The sequence below is a fragment of the Hemibagrus wyckioides genome, linkage group LG26, assembly GCF_019097595.1.
Source record: "Hemibagrus wyckioides isolate EC202008001 linkage group LG26, SWU_Hwy_1.0, whole genome shotgun sequence".
In the NCBI taxonomy this organism is placed as follows: domain Eukaryota; kingdom Metazoa; phylum Chordata; class Actinopteri; order Siluriformes; family Bagridae; genus Hemibagrus; species Hemibagrus wyckioides.
Genome location: NC_080735.1, coordinates 18,296,165 through 18,319,359, shown reverse-complemented (window position 1 = coordinate 18,319,359; position 23,195 = coordinate 18,296,165). Strand labels below are relative to the sequence as shown.

At 42.9% G+C, this 23,195-nt stretch overlaps 1 protein-coding gene across 3 annotated transcripts in view; it reads right to left on the bottom strand.

The window, feature by feature from the left end:
* Positions 1–14,412: 14,412 nt before the first annotated feature.
* The window catches only part of jag1a (jagged canonical Notch ligand 1a), a 31,850-nt gene continuing 23,067 nt past the window's right edge, over positions 14,413–23,195 (bottom strand). For 2 of the 3 annotated variants that reach the window (XM_058380131.1, XM_058380133.1), the window contains 12 exons: positions 22,928–23,041; positions 22,522–22,635; positions 21,883–21,996; positions 21,678–21,794; positions 21,204–21,231; positions 20,787–20,872; positions 20,351–20,464; positions 20,155–20,264; positions 18,065–18,289; positions 17,606–17,737; positions 16,982–17,135; positions 14,413–16,650 (listed from right to left, as the gene is read on the bottom strand). In XM_058380131.1, the coding sequence (XP_058236114.1) occupies positions 16,181–16,650; positions 16,982–17,135; positions 17,606–17,737; positions 18,065–18,289; positions 20,155–20,264; positions 20,351–20,464; positions 20,787–20,872; positions 21,204–21,231; positions 21,678–21,794; positions 21,883–21,996; positions 22,522–22,635; positions 22,928–23,041 (1,778 nt within the window). In that variant the 3' untranslated portion in view covers positions 14,413–16,180. The remainder of the gene's footprint in view (positions 16,651–16,981; positions 17,136–17,605; positions 17,738–18,064; positions 18,290–20,154; positions 20,265–20,350; positions 20,465–20,786; positions 20,873–21,203; positions 21,232–21,677; positions 21,795–21,882; positions 21,997–22,521; positions 22,636–22,927; positions 23,042–23,195) is intronic. The other variant, XM_058380132.1, reaches the window with a different exon arrangement.

The following is a 23,195-nucleotide window of genomic DNA, read 5'->3' as shown; positions in this document are numbered from 1 at the left end:
TCTACATAGTATAATCTCTGAGTGAGACACAGAACTAATCTGGGTGTTGGATGTGTGTGTTGGTCATAAACGAGAGTCTCATGAGCCATCCGAGAAGCTCTTAGCGGTAAGACAGAGCAGCTCCATACATGTTTCAGAACAGGACGGTCTGTATACGACGCTAAGACGCAGTGTGTCATCTGTGTTTAGAGTGGCAAGGTGAGGCAGGATTCCCGTCAGCGCTGTGTGGGAGAAGAGAGAAAAGCTTTTTTTCCCCCTTTTTTTTTTTCAAAATAGAGGTGCGACTACTTCCCATGAGAGAGGAAGAAAATGGGAGAGGAAGATGCTTTGGGCTAGCAGTCTGGGTTTAAAAACACACACTCACGCCTCATTAAGTTTGGAGACCCACCTGGATGACTTTACCTGTCTGCTGCCCCTCAGGCTAAACCAATCTCCCCTTCAATCACACTCAGATGTTCCTGCAGGATGTGACCCGCTTAAATCAAAGGACAGATCAAGACCATGTATGCTACGTCATTATCCCTATTCCAGGGTCAGAACACACACACACACACGTCACCAGATTTCCAGACAGCTGATCCAGAGCCAGTGATCCAATAACAATCCATGAGTCAACACCGTCTCTGTCTCTGGGCTTAGACCAATAAATCTGGTGTGTAAGTCTCAGAGAGTGATGATGCGTTATCAGAATCTGCCCATCATCTGATCACGTCTGAGAGGACAAAAAAAAATAAAACAGGTTTAACTTAACCAAGAAATAAATAATCAGTAACAGGGTGGTGTGATGAATCAGTCACTGGAGCCACCCAGAAGTTGATCGTTTTCCAAATACAGCATGTCTCACGGTGCTTCATCCCTCACTTAACGCAAGCGTTTGATGGAGAAGTGTGTTAGTGAAAGACTTAGCTGTTCTGTTCGATCTGTTAACAGAAACATTTAAACTTGTGGAAAGTTTGAGCAACAAGTTAGTGTTGTGGAAAACCTACTGACTGCTCAAAGTGCTGACACTGGAGACTCCTTCTGTAATTATTGCTGCTCTTGAACACGCTTCTCCTTAAACTTCGATCATGTCAATGATTATAAAAGTAATTATATTCACCATAAAAAATATTACTCACTATTCTATGTGGACCATCAGCTATATGATCTGTTGCTATAGAAACGATATCACCCTGTGAACAAGCTGTTGCTATAGAAAGAAAAAAGCCCTGTTGCGAAGAATCAGCCCTGTTGCTATAGAGACAATAATGGCCTGTTGCCATAGAAACGATACCACCCTGTGAACAAGCTGTTGCTATAGAAAGAATAAAGCCCTGTTGCTATAGAAACAATAATGCCCTGAGGCAAAGAGTCAGCAATGTTGCTATAGAGACAATAATGCCCTGTTGCGAAGAGTCAGCCCTGTTGCTATAGAGACAATAATGGCCTCTTGCTATAGAAATGATAACACCCTGTGAACAAGCTGTTGCTATAGAAATGATAACATATCAGAACGAGGGGAAATGACATAGACAATGCTGCTGTTATAGAAAACAGACCAATCAGAGTCCAGAATTCAACAGCGCTGTGGTGTAGAGAACAAACGTTGAGGAAGATGTACGAAGCCTGGTCCTTTACATTTCTTGAAATAAACACTTAAAATATCACAATAAACGCAAAAATATCTAATAATTTGACACATTTTAACGTTATCGTTCTTTCCAGCGCTACTCGTGATGGTAGCTGGTTCTAGTAGATGGTTTGCTAATTGAACATCAACAATAAATGTAAACATTAATTCATGTGTATTTAAAACCCTTAGCTAGCAACTAGCTTGCTGAAGGATGCAAAGTATGTTTGTTTATTCAGCAATCTTGGCAATGCGATATACAAAAGGACTAACGTTCGCCTCAGCTGATATTTATTTAACTAGACAATTCCAGGCTAGCTAGAGCAGCTGAGCTCATGCTAGCTATATATCACGTTAGCAAGTTCTTTAGATTGATTATGCTGAGGTGTTTGGGATTTAAATTCTGTATCACACACACACACACACAGACACCCCTGAGTGACTCATCATGCTAAGATTTGAGTAATAGTTACTCGGAATAAAGTCAGGACATGAAACGCTGACATGCTCATCATCACCTGCTCATGTCGCCTTGTACTACTGCACTACCGAGGAAATTAAAAGTAAAAGTAAACAGAGTTGACATGTCCACATATGTATTGTTTTTTTGCTGTTGTTGTCGTGATTTTAGTATGCAAATAAAGCAAGGGCATGGGTGGCTTAATGGTTAGCACTGTTGCCTCACAGCAAGAAGGCCCTGGGTTTGAACAGGGCAGGGCAGGGCAGGGCAGGGGCTTTTCTGTGTGGAGTTTGCATGTTCTGCATTTTTTACTCTGGTTTCCTTCCACAGTCCATGTACATTAGGATGATTGGGAATTCTAAGTTGTCTGTCTATATTTGGCCCTGTGATGGACTGATGACCTGTCCAGGGTGTCTTTCACCCAATGTGTATTGGGATAGGCTCCAGCAGATCCCCGTGACCCTAATTAGGAATAAAGCGGGTAAAGAAAATGGATGCAAATACAAAACGTCCTTTTCTCAGGAAAGCTAAATATCGCTATCACTCACACTGTTGATGTAAAGAAGCATCTCGATGCTAGCGATTTCTCCAAGCTGCACGTTTTCCTTCCACCGTAGCGGTTTGAAGGAAAGGCAGGGAGATGTTTGGAGTGACTGGGAGTGGAGCCGAAGTGGCTCTGGGTCGTGTCAGCTTTCAGCACTGACAGATTTATACACCGGCTTCATCCTGCATCAGCTCCTGACACGTCGACTGTTCGCCTTACAATGAAAAACAACAGGCTGGGTTTATTTGTTTCATGTGTGTGTGTGTGGGTGTGTCTATGTAGGGTGTGTTTGTACATGCATGCATGCATATGTGTGTGTGTGTGTGTGTTTGTGCATGTGTCTATAAGTGTGTGTGTGTGTAACATAGTGTGTTGAGAACGACACACCTGGCAGCTCCGCTTTGTTCCAGAGTCGGCACTGAGGCGATTTCCCAGACTAAAACATCAATGGCTACTAATACCCGTGAGAGACCGCTCTCTCTCTCTCTCTCTCTCTCTCTCTCTCTCTCTCTCTCGCTCTTTATTTTATTTCTCTCTCTCTCTTTCTTTCTCATTTTTTCTCTCTCATTCTCTCTCTCTCTCACACACACACACACACTTTTCTCTCTCAATTCTCTCTCTCTCTCGCTCTCTCTCTCTCTCTCTCGGTCTCTTTCCTTCTAGTTTCCTCTCATACACTTTTCCCAGGTGATCATCATCATCATGTGCAACTTTCTGAGGTTTTTTTTTTTTGTGTGTGTGTGTGTGTGTGTGTGTGTGTCGGGGGGGTGAGTCTTGGCAACATGCGATTTTGTTTTGGATTTGGAGATTGACTCAAGATCATTCACACGGCACACGCCCCACAGCCGTACCTGCAACGACAGGTTAGGAGCTGAAGGTGTGTGTGTGTATGTGTGTGTGCTTGACACACCCCATTCTGGCAGCTACTGCTTAAGCTGTCTGTGTAATATCATGCCAGGAAAATCCAGCCATCAGGGTGGGTGACATCATCGAGGGGAACCTCTGATGGGCTGGGATGGGTTTTAGGGGTGGGGTAGGGAGTGGGGTTGGAGGGGGGGTTATAGTGTGTGTGTGTGTGTGTGTGTGTGTGTGTTGGCGGTGGGGCGGGATATCAAGGTATTGATAGCTGTCAATCAAAATGACTGTCACATTCGGTAATGACTTACATAGTGTGTGTGTGTGTGGATTTGTGTGTGTGTATGTTTGTATCTCTCTCTCTCTCTCTCTCTCTCTCTCTCTCTGTCTCTCTTGCTCTTTCTCTATTCCACCCTGTGCGTCTTGTGCGTCTGTCTCTGTTGCTCCTGGCTCCTCTCCAGGCTTTTCTTCAGCCTGCAGAATGGGAAAAGTAAATTCCCCTCCACAAACCAGCTCCAAGTCTGAGTTTCTGTGCTACGCCCTGCTCGCCCATCGCATTGCTTTACCATTACGTTTCCTAACAGGGTGGAGAACCCAGACTCGGCTCCGTCGAGGAACCCGATAACGCTGTGCCAGCGTTTCTGTGCTAGCCTTATCGATTGTTATCGCTGCTCAGAGCGACTGCTAGCTTCAGCACTCGGGGGTCGTATCGTTTGTGGAGTGTCGCAGACATATGCCGCGTTAGTTACCCCCACCCCCCAACTTCCCCTCCTCTTCCCCTTCTCTTTTCCTCCACTACCCCTCCACTTCCCCTTCTCTTTTCCTCCACTTCCCCTTCTCTTTCCCTCCACTACCACTTCTCTCCCCCTCCACTTCCCCTCCTCTTTCCCTCCACTACCCCTTCTCTCCCTCCTCCACTTCCCCTTCTCTCCCCCCTCAACTTCCCCTCCTCTTTCCCTTCTCTCCCCCCTCCACTTTCCCTCCTCTTCCCCCTCCCCTACCCCTCCTCTTTTCCCTCCCCTACCCCTTCTCTCCCCCCTCACCTTCCCCTCCTCTTTTCCTCCACTACCCCCTCTCTTTCCCTCCACTTCCCCTTCTCTCCCTCCTCAACTTCCCCTCCTCTTTCCCTTCTCTCCCCCCTCCACTTCCCCTCCTCTTCCCCCTCCACTACCCCTCCTCTTTTCCCTCCACTACCCCTTCTCTCCCCCCTCAACTTCCCCTCCTCTTTTCCTCCACTACCCCTTCTCTTTCCTTCCACTTCCCCTTCTCTCCCCCTCCACTTCCCCTCCACTTCCCCTCCTCTTCCCCCTCCACTTCCCCTCCACTACCCCTCCTCTTTCCCTCCACTACCCCTTCTCTCCCCCCTCAACTTCCCCTCCTCTTCCCCCTCCACTTCCTCTCCTCTTCTACTCTACTTACCCTGTACACCCCCCCTTCCCTACCACTTCCCCTTCTCTTCCCCCTCCACTTCCCCTCCTCTTCCTCTTCTCTTTTCCACCACTTCTCCTACACCCCCCCACTTCCCCTCTTCTTCTTCTTAACTTCCACTCCTTGTGACTCTCCACCCCCCCATTTTACCTCCTCTTCCCTCTCCACTTCCCCTCCTCTTCTACTCTATTTATTCTCTACACCCTCCCTCTTCCCTCTCCACTTCCCCATCTCTTCTACTCTACTTACCCTCTACACCCCCCCTTCCCTACCACTTCCCCTCCTCTTCTACTCCTCCAATTCCCTTTTTTTCTCACACACTTCCCCCTTCTTCTTCTCCACTTCCCCTGCTCTTCTCCTCCTTTTCCCCTTTACTTTTCCTCCACTTTCCCTCCACTTCTCCTCATCTTCCCCTCCTCTTCTCCTCCACTTCCCCTCCGCTTCTCTTCCACCCCCCCACTTCTGCTCCACTTCCCCTCCTCTTTTCCTCCACTTCCCCTCCGCTTCTCTTAATCTCCCACTCCACTTCCCCTTCACTTCTCCTCCTTATCCCCTCCTCTTCTCCTAATCTCCAACTCCACTTTTTCTTCTCTTCCCCTCCACTTCTCCTCCTCTTCCTCTCCTGCTAATTTCTCACTCCACTTCCCATTCTCTTCCCCTCCTCTTCTCATCCACCTCCCCTCCTCCCCCCTTCTTCTTCTTCTTCTTCTTCTTTTTCTTCTCCTCTTCCTCCCCTCCACTTCTCCTCCTCTTCTCCTCCTCTTCCCCTCCTCTCCTCCTCCCCTCTTCTCCCAGATGGTTCATGTAAACCCCAGCCAGTCTGGACTGAAGCTGCGTTCCATTCTACTCTGAAGTCGGATATTTCCGAGTCGGGCTGCCATCTAAACACGTTCCAGAGCTTCAGCTCCAGACAGAAAAAACAGAAAAGTGTGGATGCTGCCTCCAGTGAACTGATGCTTCCATCTGTGTGTGTGTGTGTGTGTTTGTGTGTGTGTCTCTGTGTGTGTGATACTGAAAAGTGCAGTTCTTCACTTAAAACATGCTGAATTTGTAGAATGTTGAGAAATAAATCACACAATGTGTTTGAGCTCATTTCTCTGTCTGTCTATCTATCTATCTATCTATCTATCTATCTATCTATCTATCTATCTATCTATCTATCTAAACATTACACTGTAATTCACGCTGCTACTCAAAGATCTTCAGGAAGTCGCAGGAACAGTTAGCGTCTCATCTCAGCTCCCTCTGACATTTCACTGGGGTATTTGATATAAAGCGCTCCTTCTCTTCAGAGGTGTGCAGGAGGTTTAAATCCTAGCTTAAGTTAGCTTAGAGGTTGTTTTTTTTTAGCATTAGCATCGTGTGTCGTAACGAGGATTTTGATGCAACGTTTCCAACTGAAGGATCTTTTTTTGTTTTTCTTTCTTACAGAAGTCTGGTTTCCGCACCAATTAAAGTGCTTGTAATGTGCTGCCGCGTCTTTCAGCGTCTATGTGCTCCGACTTGTTTCGCGTTCGCTCAGCCAGCACAAATGGAGTGTATCGCCCTGAGTGAAGGACACACACTGGGATCAGGGAGCAGAGCCAATCACAACACAGAGAGGAACGCTTCAGAAAGAAAAACAGAGGAACCGAACGTGATGCCACCGCGCAAACTCCCCCTGCAACACGCTACAGTATCACTCGCTAGTGAGGTCTGTTAATTAGAGTGTGGAGTAATGACACACACACACATATACACACGTTAAACTAAGGGTATGCTATGTATACAACACCCTAATGGATATATAAATGTGTGTGTGTGTGTGTGGGTGAAATATGCGAGTTGATTATGTTGATGTATTGAGTGTCAAGCTGAACCCCGAAACACGGCATGATAGTTCCTTACTCGCTCGGATTTATGATGATTTACAAAACACACACACACTCACAGTCCCAGAAGAGGCAGCATTACGCCCATGTTAAAAATACTGAGGTTTCACGATGGAAACCCAATAAACACCAGAGCTTTTTCCATTGTCTCTTCCATTTTTGTACTTCTGACATTAGCCAGGGACGTGTGTGTGTGTGTTGTGTAAGTGTGTGTGTGTAAGTGTGTGTGTGTGAGAGAAAGAGAAAGTTTAATGACGTTGCTGTCACTTGAACAAGCTCAATAATGCTGAGCTCGAAAAAAACAAAACCCAGGCGAATCTCAGCAGACGAAAATATCAGTAAAGGAGTGAAATTGTTACAGCGTGTGACAGATGACCTGTGTGTGTGTGTGGATGTGTGTGTGTGTTTGTGTGTGTGTGTGGTGGTGGGGGGGTATTCTGGCTCTCTTTGGGATCAATCCTATATTCCCAGGGCCCCTAACGTTCCCTCATTAATATTTTCTGGGAAACCGCGACCCCTCTGTGTTTTCATACATTGGCGTCAGTTTTCTGTCTTTTACAGTCATTATAGTAGTTTTTTTTTATTGATAGCAGCTTTGTAGCTTTAGAAACTTCAGATTTCATGCTAATCGTTCAGTTTAGTGACTTCCTAAGTTATCAGGATAACTAGCAAAAGGACAGAGGGCTACATGATGTTCTAGTTAGCTAGAAGTGCACTGATATAGAAGTTAGGTGAGTTTTTATGCATTTCTAGCTAACAAGTAAATAAACCAGAATGGATTCAGTATTGCTTTTCTAAACATTATATACATCACTAGCTAGAATGTAGAGTGTAAATGCTGACATTAGCTTGCTAGTCAGCCACATTAGCTTTGATATTGTAGCTAAGTATACCAGAAATGAACTAGTAATAATAGTTGCTAGGTGGGTTTTATGAGTTTCTTGCTAACAGGTTAATTAGCCAGAATGAACTGAGGCTGTGGGTTTTAACCTAGAGTGTAAAAGCTAACATTAGCCCTTGTAGCTCTGATATTGCAGCTAGCTGGCTGAAGAGACTAGAAATGCACTGATATATTCACTAGGTGAGTTTTCTGAATTTCTAACTAGCGGGTGAGTTAGCCAGAATGGATTCATTAGAGATTTTCCAAATATCAGCTACATCACTAACTAAAAGTGCAAAAGCTACCATTAGCTTGCTAGTCGGCCATCTTAGCTATGATATTGTAGCTGGCTGGATGAAGAGACTAGAAATGCACTGATATAGTAGCTAGTTTAGTTTTAGGAGGTTTTTTAGTTAACAGATAAATTAGCCAGAATGATCTGATGCTGCGAGTTTCGAACATTAGCTATATCACAGACTAGAGTGTAAAAGCTAACATTAGCTTGCTAGTCAGCCATCTTAGCTTTGATATTCTAGCTAGCTCTCTGAATAGACTAGAAATGCACTGATATAGTAGCTAGTTAAGTGTAATGAGCTTTTAGCAAACAGGTAAAATAGCCAGGATGAACCGAGGCTGTGGGTTTCAAACTAAAGTGTAAAAGCTAACATTAGCTTGCCAATCAGCCACCTTAGCTATGATATTATGAGTTAGCTGGCCACGGGAGCTGATGTGTTTCTAGCTAACTGATAAACTTGCCGATTCTGTGGAGCCAGGGTGTGGAAACGCTGTGTCCGTGTCTGGTGAGGATTTATGTGGTATGTGTGAAGGAACCACTGAGCAGAATGTAGCTTCAAGCCTGCGCTAAGAACATTTCACCTCACGGTTTGGCGAGCCCTGTGTAGTGCAGGTGAAAACACAGCCATTTGATTTTTCACTCCACATGGAAGCGACCTTCTGGGCCACGAGAGCCTTCAACTGTGAACAAAAGGATATTTTTCTCTCTCTCCTTATTGTTGCTCTGTCTCTCCCTGTTTTTCCCCTCCTTCCATTCTCTCTCTCTGAATTGTGTTTTTAATGGCTCCTCTTAAAGGTTCTCAGTTTTCAGAGTGATTAAAAGTGGCGCGCTACGAAGGCGGTGTGTGTTCCTGCTCTCTGATCTCATCCCGCTCTCACAGCGCTCAATGGAGGGATACAGTACTGTTGTGGTTACCAGTTTATGTGGTTGTGTGTGTGTGTGTGTGTGTGTGTGGAAGGGGGGATTCTCGCTGAGCCTGTACTTGTGTGTTCTCTCTTGGCTGATGCAGCCAAGTTAAAGTGGGTGTGTGTGTGTGTGTGTGTGAGTGAGATTGTGTTTCAGGTTTAGATATTGCACTGACACACTGATGCAAAGTGTGGGAAAGTGGGTCTCAGTCGTCTGTAATTAGGACCGTAATGTCTGCGGCACTGGCCACGGTTGTGAGAACGACCATGTTTTTTTTTTTTTTTTTTTTTATTTACAACCTTTTCTGTCTTTCTCTCTTTTCCCATCTGTCTCTCTCCCTGTATTTCTCTCTCTCTCTCTCTCTTGCTCCCTCATTCTGGACATGTCCCAGCCTAAAGGAAAATTGACATCATTCCTTTATGTAAGGGTACTTTGTAGTCTCCCCTCTCCTCTCCTCTCCTCTCCTCTCCTCACCCCCGCCCCCCACCCTTACATAGAGAGACACACACACACACACACACATACACACACTGAGGCTGAGTCATGGTGCAGTTTTAACTTTGAAAAACACAGAGAACACCCTCCTCTCCTCTGACAGGGCGCGGCCAGAGAAACAATTCTACAGGAATGAGCCTCAAGAGGTCTCAGCATGTGTGTGTGTGTGTGTGTGTGTCGTGGGAGAGAATTAGGTAGATCATATACATGCACACATAGGCAAGAGCTTAGCCTGCCTAATTTGTTAACCTTTAAAACTTCTCCTGACCAGCATTCCTCTCGCAAACACCCAGGTGTTGCAGTGTTTATTGGAACCACACAAGGTGACACCTGACAGACCCGTGACTCGTGAGGCCCTCAGGTTCACATGCTTATGCTGAGAAAACTGAACAGAAAACAGCCCAACGTGCAAAAACGTATATTCCTATCGACCTTCTCAAATAGTCCAAGAAAAAAAGGTTTCGCGCACATTGTTTGTATAAACGTGTTTATGGGGACCAGATGACTAACTGAATTGCGAAGTCCTCAAATTTAATTATCCTTGTGGCTGAAAGTTAATCTATAATACTGCCTTATTAGTGAAACTCTACAATCTTTCCTGGCCTAATTTGGGCACAGGGATCCTGTGACAAGCTAACTTGTCTGGTCTTCAAGTTCACATTATCTGTGAAAACTGTAAAAACTGCCTTATTTGTAAAACCCTTGAGCTCAAATCAGGCCAGTATAAGTTTCCCACACATTCTTGGAACCACATGATCATCTGACTTTTTTTTTTAATTTTTTTTATAAGATAAACTGTCCTCATATACACAAATATGTGAGGGTTACTTTGCAAAAATGTCCATTGTCTCAAACTGATACGAATTTTGGTTCACACACATATACTTGTATTATTTTGTTTATGAGGACCGGATCATGATGTCACTTGTGGACTTCAGAATTACATCTATATGAATATATATGCTCACCTGATATTAACCACATATATAATTTTATAGTAATATTTTTTTGTATATAAAATGCATACATTTTTGTGCGCTTTGTTTCATTGCAAATGTTTAATTCATTTTTCATTCCTCACTGATGTGGGGGGTCCTCAGATTTCACAATACAGTCATAGAAATGTGAGGGGATTATCTGTTGGGGATAATTGCCCAATTTTTTTTAAAACCATGAACCTTTCCAGCTTGATTTTTGCTCACACACATTCTTGTATTGTTATGTTTATTGGGACACAACAACAAACTGCCTTATAAGGACCTCAGGGTTGCATTATGCTTTTTCATACAGTATAAATGAATGAAAGCTACTTTGTTCCTCAAGTCCCTCAATTTAATAAATTGTGTGAGCTGATATCAGGCCGGGAAAAGATTTTTCTCACACCTGTTTCTGTATTGCTATCTTTATGGGGACTGTGACAAAATGACTCGTAAAGTCCTCAGATTTAATTGTTTAATGTTAAAGCGTGTACATGTAGGTTTTAATATGTCATTTTACTGTATTCGAGAAAAAACATGAACTCTTGAACTGGCATCATTCAGACAAACATTGAATGGTTCCTCATGGGCCAAAACCAAAATGAGCTAACTACAGTCTCCCCTATTCCCTTATGAGGACCAGGAATTTTGTCACCACATCTTTTATTGCCATGAGTTTGGTATGTGAACAGGATGCTGCCCTCATATGATGATGGATACAAATCCAGACACACTTAAAACACTTAAAAACACAATCCCATGCATGAATACCATTCCTACGCCTCAAAATCAAAGCATATTTACACCTCACACACACACACACACACACACACACACGCGCACGTATACCTCTGAAAAATATCTCTTTACATGAGGGTTTTCATAATATTTCACGGCCCTGACTGTAGCTCTGCTCAGGGTCGTGTCTAGTTTCCGTGACAAATTCGTTAATGTAATGGAACCATTAACATCCGAGAGGGCGGTACCCTCATACACACACACACACACACACACAGTTTTCTGCTTTAAATATCAGAATAAAGATTTAATACCACACATATTGAATTTTGTACATTTCCTTAAGAATCTTCCAGAATCCGATCTCAATTTATGGAATATTTTCTTCCACTAGGAATTCGATTTGAAATTCTCTTACAAATTATTAGTGTATCAGGTTTTTAAAAAAAATTTTTTACACACAGTCTTCAGATCTGACGTCAGATTGAAATCTGATCTTAAACAACTAGCCGTTTTGTATTTGTTTCTTCGACAGTGTTTGCGTAGCGATACCGCCAACGAACCGACAGAACGACAGAGTGTCACAACTTTCCATCTATGTTGTTGTTTGTTCTCCGTCACCGAAACGTAAAATTAAAATGTGTTGCTTTTCGGAAATTTGAATTGAATATTAAGTCTGCTTACCTACATGTAGCATTCGATTTGTTGTAGCTTGCCTTTTACTTATTTATTTATTTATTTTTTACATTTTTAGTGAGTAAAATATTCGTATCATTTCAATCCAAGTGAATGTTAAAAGCTTTCAGCCATATTGGATTCGGTGTTAGAATTCTGTGTGTTGAAGAGTTAGGATTTAAAAGTTTCTACACAAATCGAACAATACATGATTAAATTCTAAACAAATACATTTTAAAAAGCTACATAAATAGACACCAAACCTGAATGCAAACACAACGGGCTAGCTTTTTCACTTATTATTATTATTATTATTATTATTACACTATGATGATGATGATTATAATAATTATTAATATTATGCTATGATTATTATTATTATTACTATTATTATTATTAATATTACTATTGTTATTATTATTATTATTATTATTATTATTATTATTATTATTATTATTATTATTATTATTATTATTAAGCATCCTATAACTAGCTGTTATTCTTTAATAGTAAAAAATATATGAATATACCTGATTTTAATAACACAATACTGCAGAAATGTCTCATTATTCCCTCTTCATAATCACCGTTTTATTACGTGCCCCAAAAATTAGAGCCAGCGCTATCTTGCTTGCGCTTAATACAAAAATACCCATCATGCATCAGGCTAAAACTTCCCATTTATCAGCGTGACAGTTATGTCATGCTTACTGGGGGAATATTGGATTTCTTTCAGTTTGTTATTGTTTAATATGAAACGAAGCCAGATTCTTCTTCTTCCAGAAACCAAACGGGACGGCGAGTCCTGTGTCTGACTCGTCCTGTACCGAGGATCCGCTTGTTAAGCGCCAACGTGGTTCTTGAGGGAAAATAGGAGCTAGAACATGTCCTTTGTGTGACAACTCGGGAAACGCATTTAGGAAGTCCGTCTCACGGCCTCGAGTCCGAAGCGTTCCCACGACATCAGCGAGACAGCGACGAAATCTTCCATAACGGCTCTCACATGCTCACTAAACCGAGCCAAGCACACACACACACACACAGTTACATCAGGGAATTGGTCAACAAACTGACCCACGGAAGCTATCGCTGATATGAATTAAGTCATACCCTGACACTGGGTCTGGTCAGAGGCGTCGTAAAGGGGCAGCGTCTTCAGGGAGAGACCGCGGGGGGTCAGGGGAGGGGTTTTAGCATCAGGAGGTGGAGTGACGTTAAGTTAGAGGAGCAACAAAAAAAAAACCCTGAGCCATATGAACTTTATGCTAATGAGAACTTGGTGGGTTTTGACAGAAAGTGACATGTTTCTGTGTTCTTTCCCTACACAGACGATTCAGGCTAAAACAGATTCATGACACTGTTATAAATATATACTATGCGCTCAAAAGTTTGTGCACCCCATGACCTGTGTGTCAATCTTTCCACGAACTCTGAAGCACACGACTGTACAGAATGACTTTAATTTCTCTTCACTAGAGCTAAGAGACTGAGCATGACCATGCTCCTGTACACAAAGCTCCACGAAGATCCCCATGGTGTGGAGGTGAAGCTTGGAGAAGGTGGAAGATCTGGAGTGTCCTGCACAAGACAAATTTTACCAAGTCACAGGCCGGGTTTCCGGTTCTGCTGTCAAGTTCTCGGCGAGTGTGATGTTTTTATAGTTATATTGCTGTGTACGTGAATGATTGACAGTCGCATTACTGAGGCTCTGAAGTTTCATCATATAGCAGTAGATCAAATGATATTATTACTCTTATATCATCAGTTATCAGTGTGCTCAAGTCAGTGATTGTTTTTTTTCCTCGGTTAAAGTGTTTGGTAAAGGAATAAACAAAACAATAAATGCATGTTTAATTTAACGCAAAGTTTCTATCGCATTTTATCGCTTTAGATAAACAGCATCTAATGACCAAGGATCAGTTAATGATCGCGTTTTCATCATTAATCATTCACAAGCAAATGGTACTTTCATAATAAAATAAAAACTCCACATCAAACACATTGTTTCTTACAAAGAATTTAATAAATATTTCTTTCAAATGACACACACAAAAAAAAAGACCAAAATAAAAATAGCAAAATTTCTCAAGTTTAACACTAAAGTAAAACCAAAACTTATCTCGTTTTTTTGTTCAGAGAGGCCTAAAAATAAAAAGAACTGTACCATGTCCTGGCCAGCATCACTCAGAGGAAAGAGCTCACTACTTTGACGGACCTGCCCTTTATTTCTCTTCCTAAATCCATGAAGAAAAGAACACAATTTTTTTAATTTATTTTTTTTACAAAAAGTCATACAGAGATTTGACTTTTTCAGGAAAGTGAAGCTCTTATTGTTGAATTTGACTCTATAAAGCCTCTACTTCTCGTTTCCTCAGTCGTTTGGGAAAAGAAAACAGCCGGCTATGAGCTTTAGTTTCACCTCACTACAGAAATACTGCTACGGGAAGAGTGTTTGTTTACATCGACACGGAGATGGAACATTCTAGACTGATTCATGACAGAATATGAAAAAAATCAAACACCACTGCAGAAATGTCGGTTCACTTTAATGTTTGTCTTTGTCGTAAGACGCGTTAAGTCACGTTTCTTTCTCTCCTTTCTTTCGTTCTTATTCGCCGTTCTCCGTCGCCGTTTCAGAAACGTTCCAGAAATAATCCTGACCAAACCGTTGAACTGTAAATGTTTTTTTTTTTTTTTTTTTTTTTTTTTTTTAAAGTTTGTACAGCGCATTTTCATTTCATACAGCTGAAATAAAAAATAAAACTATTCTTTCAAGAACACTTTTGGCATTATTATTATTATTATTATTTATTTATTTATTTTTTTTTTTTGTGTGTGAAACAAACGTTTTCTGTCAAACCTAAGGAAGTAGAAAGCTTACAAAGCTGTCGAACCTTCGGAATCTAAATGAAGCACATAAATAAAAAAAAAAATTAAAATAAAAAAACAAAAAAAACAAAAAAAAACAAGGAATGATAGGCTCTCGAATATTAAGTTAATAAATCAAATATACACAATGATTAATTAAAAAAATATGTACATACAAAAAGAAAAATCTACACAACATGGACGTCATAGTAAAAGTCGACAATTAAAATTCTTCATATTGCAAGGGACTGAAGTTTGACCTGCCGCCTGCAAAACAAAACAATACGCATGAAAATAAATAATAATAATAATATTAATAAATGATGATGATGATGGAGTTTTGGTTGTTGTGGTTGTGGTGGGGGTGGTCTTGCAGGCACCTTTGGGCTAAACAGGAAGTGTGATTAAGGTGGGGCTTCCCTCAGGGGTGGGCCAATACGATACGGCAACACGATACATCACGATACGATACGTAATGATACGATACACTTTACTGAGAGCATCTAAGAGCGTTGTGTCTTTTCCTCAGCTGGTTATTTGCCTCGTCGTTCTTTAGCATGATCTTCGAGTATCACGATATCCGATGTTCTGCGAGTCGGCTCACCCCCGGCGTCAGAGCCAGGATGTTCGTTTCGCAAATCTAAACATTTAAACATTACAGCTCTGCGTTTTTTAAACCTCATTTCTATTTCCCGTGTCTGTATAAAAGGATCTCGCTTCATGACGGAGGTCTAAGGGCAGCTGTTACACTCAGGAAACATCACTCGAATAATTTACTGCTGAAAACAAACACCTCCATTTTTTACAAAAAGAATAAAAAACGTTTTGTATAAATGTTGATGGAAATGAGACGGGATTAGTGATGCCTTTAGACTTGCGTTATGAAGCGAGCCTGGAGGTTCTCGGCACGTGGAGTCGTGTCAGGATGCTAGTCTGCAGAATCACGCCGTGGAACAGCAACCTGGTCTGAGATCAGCTTTACTTTGATCAGCACCTTCGCTCTGATACACAGCGAGGGTTATGTTTTTAAATATTTTGATCAGGTCTAAAACCCTCCATCTCTGTGAAATGATCCCAAGGAAGAAATAATAATAGTAATAAAAAAAAAACACTGACGCATTCTTGCTGAGTGCAAATCCGTGTGCCTCTGAAATTCTGCTGCACACAAAAGAATTCGAATTTTTTTCTGCGATGCCGAAAAATCGCTTGTTTGTAATTCATCGCTAGGTAAAGTACCCGAGACGGCGGCGTTTTGGTATATTTTTTTTTCTCGTTTTGAACCGGGGGGAAAACCGGAAAACCAGCCAACCCACAACAACCTCGATCTGACCCAATTAGTCAGTGTGTCTATGCAGTAAATTTTGCTGTGGGGACTTTTCCTCGTTTTCTCCTTCTTCGTCATCTCGACACAAAACGGTCCAATTTCCCGTAACAGAGGCCGAGTCTCCCGCTCGAAGGGTGAGCCGGAAAAGTTCGGTGCTGACTCTATTGTTGTTCCATCCGTCCTTCACCTCTGGGGTGCAGCCGTAACGGCTGTCACGGTGACTGTTGCCTAGCACACCTAGTTTCCTTGCAGCCGCTATACGATATACTCCATTCTGTGCAGGCTGTTCTGGGACTCCAAGTCTCTGTTGTCGCGTTTGTTAGTCCAGTGAGCTCGCTTTTCGTGCAGGCTGCTCGGCCGCTCGTCGCACTCCACTAGCGCGTACACCGGCCGCCGCGGAAACCGCGCCTTGTGGAGCCGTTTCTCGGTGTCTGGGTCATCCTCGGGCGGCGGCGCCTCCTGAGGTGGGAGTTTCTGCGGTCCGATCTTGGCGCTGACGGCATTTTTCTCGATGCGGTTTTTGATCTGGTGCAGGTTCTCGCGTGCGTTATTTGCCGCATTGTTGTCCTCGGGGGACGGCGCGGCCGACGGCGCCGAGGTGTACCCTGTTGCCGTGGCACTGGCATTTTGCTTGCGACGACGACGCACACACCACAACACTGCCCACGCCAAAGCCAGCGCCCAGATCACTGTTGCCACGGAAACCAGCACTGGCACCAGGTAATCTAGTAACAAGGAGAAAAAAATATTCAGAACTTTTTCACAGATATTAACTCAGTAAGGGTTGGGGATTGATAAACACTGAGACTAAACATTCTGTCAGTAGATGAATGAATATCTCTGCGGCTTTCTCCTCCACTGAACGTTCCTTTCATTCTGAAGGAACTTTAATTCAACTGAAGCTAATTTTAACTTGCATTGTACCTTCCTCTGTGACTTCCTGTAGTTCATCAGGTTATTTTCTCTTGTCAGTAAACGTCTGCTCGTCTCTACGGTTAATGTTATTTTTTAATTTAATTTAATTGAAGAATCAAGTGTGGAATGCTGGACACTCACCGTTGGGGCTGCTGGTTGGCCTGCGCTGGACGCGGACCTCGGCGATGGCGGTGAGGATGGTGCCGTTAGCGCTGCGTTTGCTCACCACATCGATGATCCTGTCCGTGATTCCTTTAACCGGCGCGTGGCTGCTGCCGGCATCAACGGAAACCTGCTGGAGAACGCAGCCATTTTAACATCAAGAGAAAAAAGAAGCTTTTTTTTCCATCTCAATAACTCACACAGACACACGCTCTGGCTTCCTTCAGTCAATAATTTAAAGTTTTTTAACTGTGGTACACATTTTGTCGTATGATTCGCATCTCAGGCTTCGGTCTCGGGTTTGGTTTTCTCCTGTCATAAATAACTGCTATTATGTGTAGCTTGTTTACAAAAAGAAACACAAAGCTGTAAGCAGTTAATGAGCTGTTCTGTGGCCAAAGAGCATTATTTATGCAGCAGAAAGGAATGACACAGCAACTCATTCTCATCACCAACATCATCCTCACTGGAGTAGAACGTTACAATAGCCAGGGACTCGTGTCAGGGGATTAGTGATGGCATGCGGTCGAGCGATTAGAGGATGAAGCTGCTGTTAAGTGAAGCAGCGCAGGATTGAGAGAAGATTCTCGAGTGGATACGTACAATGGCCACGTGGATTTCGCTGCTGGCCGTGCTGGACGGCTCACAGGTGATGGAGATGGAGAACTCGGAGGAGAGATTCTTCACCACGTAGAGACTGCGAAGCTCTCGGCAGACCTGCTCCACCGTCACGCCCTGACACCAACAAACAAACACGTCAAATCAGGTCAAACTCATCACCGTGAATCTGTTCGAATAAAATAAACCTTTATATCTCAGTAACTATTAAACTTTGAAGTGCCTTGTAGATTCACGCATTGTAAAACAAACAAGCCAATCGCCTTTCAGTATGCAAATGAGCCCACACAATAATCATTTACCACTGAAAAAGGGGCGGGGTTTTAGGCAAGGACTAATTTCTGATTTGCTTATTGATAGCATGTGCTTGATGATTTCTTGAGGATAAAAAAAGTATTGGTACCCCTCACACACACACACACACCTTCAGTCTCTGCATCTCACCTTCGGCATGACGTCCTTCGTGAACGTGAAGGTGACGTTGGCGCAGTCGCTCTCCGGGTGGCACCGGGACTGGATGGGCGTGTTCTGATCAGACCAGCACTCGCCTTGCGTGGGGCACGGCCTCACAAAACAGCGGTCCTCCTGCATCGGGACACATGACTGACCGGCCGGACAATCCCCCCGCCCGGATACAAGCAGACGACACGGCTTCGGACCACACAACAGCTGCGGTGGACAGAAAGATTCGGGTTAGCACCAGAGAAGCGTCTGAGAGTTTTCCTAAAAGCATTATTAGCACGCTACATCCTACGCTCGAGTGAAAACCCAACAATGCAGTGGAGAATACCCATAATGCACTGTAAATTTCTGTAAAGAACACAGAGCAGAGTGGCGTTTTCCAGTCTGGTTTCTGAGAAATTTCTCTTTGGAGTCCGTACAGAGCGATCTGATAATTCAGCTCGACCTAATAAAGGAGATTTATCGCTTTTGTTTAAGTTTGTCATTTCCAAATGAGGCGTACTCAAAGTTTGCCAAAGGCTAAAAGCTCGATCAATCAGACCCACGCTGCGGTCGTGCTGCACACCAACTCGCCTTGCACTTGGGAGCCATTTACTGAACACACATAAATCCCTGCCTTGTTTTTTTTTTTTTTTGCCCTGTGTGGCAGTGATTCACACAGAAAACGGGACTGACGTCAGACGAGAGCGAGGAGCCGATTCCACACTCGTGGTTTTATTCATCTGGGCGACGTTTGAGGTTAAAGTTTACAGTCAATGGAGGTTTTGGTCCAGAGCTAAACCGTGTGCCTGTAAAACTCCGCACACTGGGTTCAGTGCTGTTACCCAACACCCGGACTTTACGCCTGTTTTTTTTTTTTTTTCATACGCGAGGTTCACACACCACACATTAATATTTAAACCTTCACTCGCTGGCCTTTGCTCGCAGACGCTGATAAAACGTCTCCTGGATATCGTTTCGCATTAACGTTAGATAAGCAAACGGATTTGCCTTCAGTACAGGATGTGGGATCGCTTTACTTTGATCTCACCTGAAAAGAGAAAAGAGTCAACAGCCATGGCGTGGAATATAAAACACACACCCTCACAGCTGAAGCGTTAATCGTTAACCGCTGAGAGCTAGACGCTAATTCATTCAGTCATCCTCGGAGACATCAGCGACTCATCCATCACTTTTACAGCAACCTTTCTCCTGCTGATAATCACACACTGCCGCTTTAAAACTGGACACTACACGCTTTAACCCCCGTCAGTCACGCAGCTTTTATAGGCAGTTTTACCAGTAAAATAGAGGTAAAGATTTTATATTAAACAAAGGATTATTGTGGCTTGTGGCTACACAATTCAGCGTTTCTGTTCTTTAAATATGGATAAATAAATAAACAAACAAAAATGCTAAATAAATAAAATATATAGAGCTAAATGTTTATTTCATATTGATTTATTTGTTTGATTATATGTTTTTTTTTTTTTTTTTTTTTACATTTTTGGTTTTATATTTTTAGAGGAATTTTACAAAAAATTTATTTAAACTTTCTATGCATTTTTAATTAAAAATATTTTTTATTTGTTTGTATATTATTTATAGTCATTAAATAATTTTTTTTTTTTATTATTCATTGTTTAATTTATGGATTATTTATTTGTCTATTATGTCTAAAGAATGTCTACTAATCACTAGTTCCAAGGCCAAATTAAAGTATAAGACACGAGACTGATCAGGCACAGCAGACACAGACAGCTCAGACACAGACACATCAGACACATCAGACAGATCAGAGACAGACCGATCTTATAGATCAGACACATCAGACAGATTAGATATTAGACAGATTAGACAGATTAGATTAGACACAAACACATCAGACAGATCAGACACATCAGACTCAGACACATCAGACAGATCAGAGACAGACCGATCTTATAGATCAGACACATCAGACAGATTAGACACTGACAGATCAGACGCAGCCTGATCAGACAGATCAGACACAGACAGATCAGACACAGACAGATCATACACAGACAGATCAGACAATGCTTGTGGTAGTTTCCTCCTAGTATTGATGGTACCTTTGTGCAGGTGACTCTGCCGTTGTGACAGTAGCAGGTGTTACAGTCCTTGTCCCACCTGGCTCCATCAGCTACGACGCGTCCGGCGTCCGTACAGGGATGTCTGTTCACTGAAAGAGACACGAATCACGTGACCATCGGGACTGGAAATGAAAGTGTGGTTGTGATGTGCAGCAGAGTGTGTGTGTGTGTTTACCTTCCTGACACCTCGCTCCGCTTCTACCCGGTGGACACAAGCAGCGGTAGCCGTTAATCTCGTCCACGCATGTCGCGCCAAACGCACACGGAGACGACTGGCACTCGTTAATGTCTGTCAGAAAGATGACCTCATTAATCCCTCACTTCTCTGACTGTATAATTACCAGAACTTACATCCTAATAAGATTTTTTATACTGTAATTATCCTGATATCCGATCGCTAGAAGATTATAGCCTGTGTGTAATTACTGTGATCAGGTGACATTATAGCAAGTGTGGCTAAAAGCTTCTCTGTTCGCTAATCGCCCGAGTTCCATTTCATACAAAACCCGTCCCTGAAACTCAGGAACCGCTTTCACGTTTTTATTTAACAATGTTGCTAAATCTGAGCTCACTTCCTGTTACTGAAACGCTAACTCATGCTAGTCACTCACTGATGCGACAGTCAGGTCCGGCAAAGCCTGCGGCACACTCGCAGCGGTACCAGTTATCCCCGTCTACACACGTCCCGCTGTTGTAGCTAAAAAGAGAGAGACAGAGAGAGAGAGAGAGAGAGAGAGAGAGAGAGGGATTAGGTTCAGGGGGTCAGAGGTCAAAGTTCACTCACAGATAAGATCTCCGTATCACGCTGAGTGTAACAAACAGCCAGGAGAATCTCGATACCATCACTTCCTGAATGTCCTCGGGGTTCGTTCAGGATCGTGTGAGCGCCATGTGAAACGTGTGTGTGTGTGTGTTTGAGAGAGAAAAAGAGAGTACATGGAAAAAACCTGACTGAATAGCGTTTTATGTATTTAGCTGGAGGATAACTGTGTATGTGTGTGTGTGTGTGTGTGTGGGAAATGGCTTACCATGGGTGTGGGTTGCAGTCATTCGAGTCTGTAACACAAGAAAGAAACAACAATGTTTAATAAAAGTAATTTGATTCCCAAAACACACACCACTGATACAAAAAAAAATGCAACAAAAGATTTGAAGCTTTCGAAGTTCCTGCAACATTCAAGGAGACTGATCGAGTGTCGCCATGGCAACGGGGAAGCGCAAATAAACGTAAAACCTCTGTCGTATCGCTTATGATAATCTTACGATTATAGCGCGTGACAGAACTGGAGCAACGTAAAATTACAGTATTTTCTAGACTATAAGGTTCTGAAACTTCAAAATCACTGTATCATTTTTATTATTATTAATATTATTATTATTTTTTTCTTATCGCTGCCTATTACGGATTCTAAGCCACAACAATTCTCGCACTTCTTGGACTCCATAAAAAAATACGGCACACACGATGAAACAGGAAAAAAGGACAGGAAATGATGTCATACTCTGGCTGCAGGTGAGTCCTTCCCAGCCTTCCTTGCACACGCAGGTGAATCGGTCGCCGCTGACGATGCAGGTGGCGCCGTTCTCGCACGGGTTGGGAAGACAGCTGCTGTTCTTCGCTACACACAAACACACACGTTAATTTATTTCCAGAGGTGGCCTTTCATGATGACGCCAAAGACAACGTAAGAAAATAAGTTACTGTACCGATGTTGCAACTCGTCCCCTCCCAGCCAGGCGCACACATGCATTTAAAGGAATCTCCTTCATCATAGCAGGTTCCGCCGTTATTACACGTCGTCTCATCACACTGGCTCTCGCCTGCCGCGGGAAAACAAAACAAAACTCAGCTTTCGAGTTTTTACTTAACACAGACACACAAATGTTTCTCAAAGCGCGTTCGTCAATCACAGATATGATATCGAGACGCACGAATCAATCATCCAATATAATACAATTCAAATTTGATCACAATTTATTCACTAATTAGCCCCTCCCCCCTCTCCTGGATCACAAACTGCTAGCGTTTCATGTTTCCCCGTTTCCGCCTGGGGCTTTAAACACGCCTTTAAATCATGAAATATTGTTATTTATGTTGGTCAGCTGCCAAGCTGGATGTAGTCGCGACGTGTGTCATGTTAAACATTCTCTCAACACCGCAAACCAGCTTCGCACAGGGAATTTCTAGGGGCATGTAATTCGGAATTACCCCTTGATAGTGGAATTTCAGCTAGCGAAACACTCTGCAGCAGTACTCACTGACTTTCAAAAGTCTTAGCAGGAAAGGTAAGAAAAATATCCTTATTTCTGAGAAATATCTGATAAAAAAAAGGAGGAGGGGCTTACGTGAGTGACAGGTCTTGCCCTTCCAGCCGTTTTTGCACTCGCAGTAGAAGTCGTTGACGAGGTCGCGACACACACCGCGATCGTGACACGGGTTTGTGCTGCAGTCATCGATATCTAAGAAAATAAATCAAACAAAAAGGGTCGTATTAAACAATTCTGTTTGTCCGAGCTTCGGATTTATACATCTGTCGGTTTTACATACTATATAGTGCCTTCGAAATATTAAACATTTCCGGTTTAAAGCTGGTGATGATCACGCTACAGTGCTACACTGGTAATAAATCTACATTCCTTTACGTGTGAATGGAGGTGAAATGCTTTGAAAGACATGTTCTAACTGATTTTCCTTTTTTGTCTATTATTATTATTATTATATTAAAGAGAAGCCGTGAGGACATGTGCGTACTAGTTTCGCAGTCGGGTCCTTCCCAGCCGTCAGCGCAGATACATTGGTACACGTTCACTTTATCGATACACGTCCCTCCGTTACGGCACGGGCTGCTCTCGCAGTCATTAATGTCTGAGGGAGAGAGAGAGAGAGAGAGAGAGAGAGGAAGAGAGAGAGATAGAGAGAGCAGGGGTTATTAAACAATGGCTTAGGGTGCCAAAACTTTCACTTTCAGACAAGAAAACAAATCTAGATCCTACCAAAAAATGCAAATTAGAAACCCAAC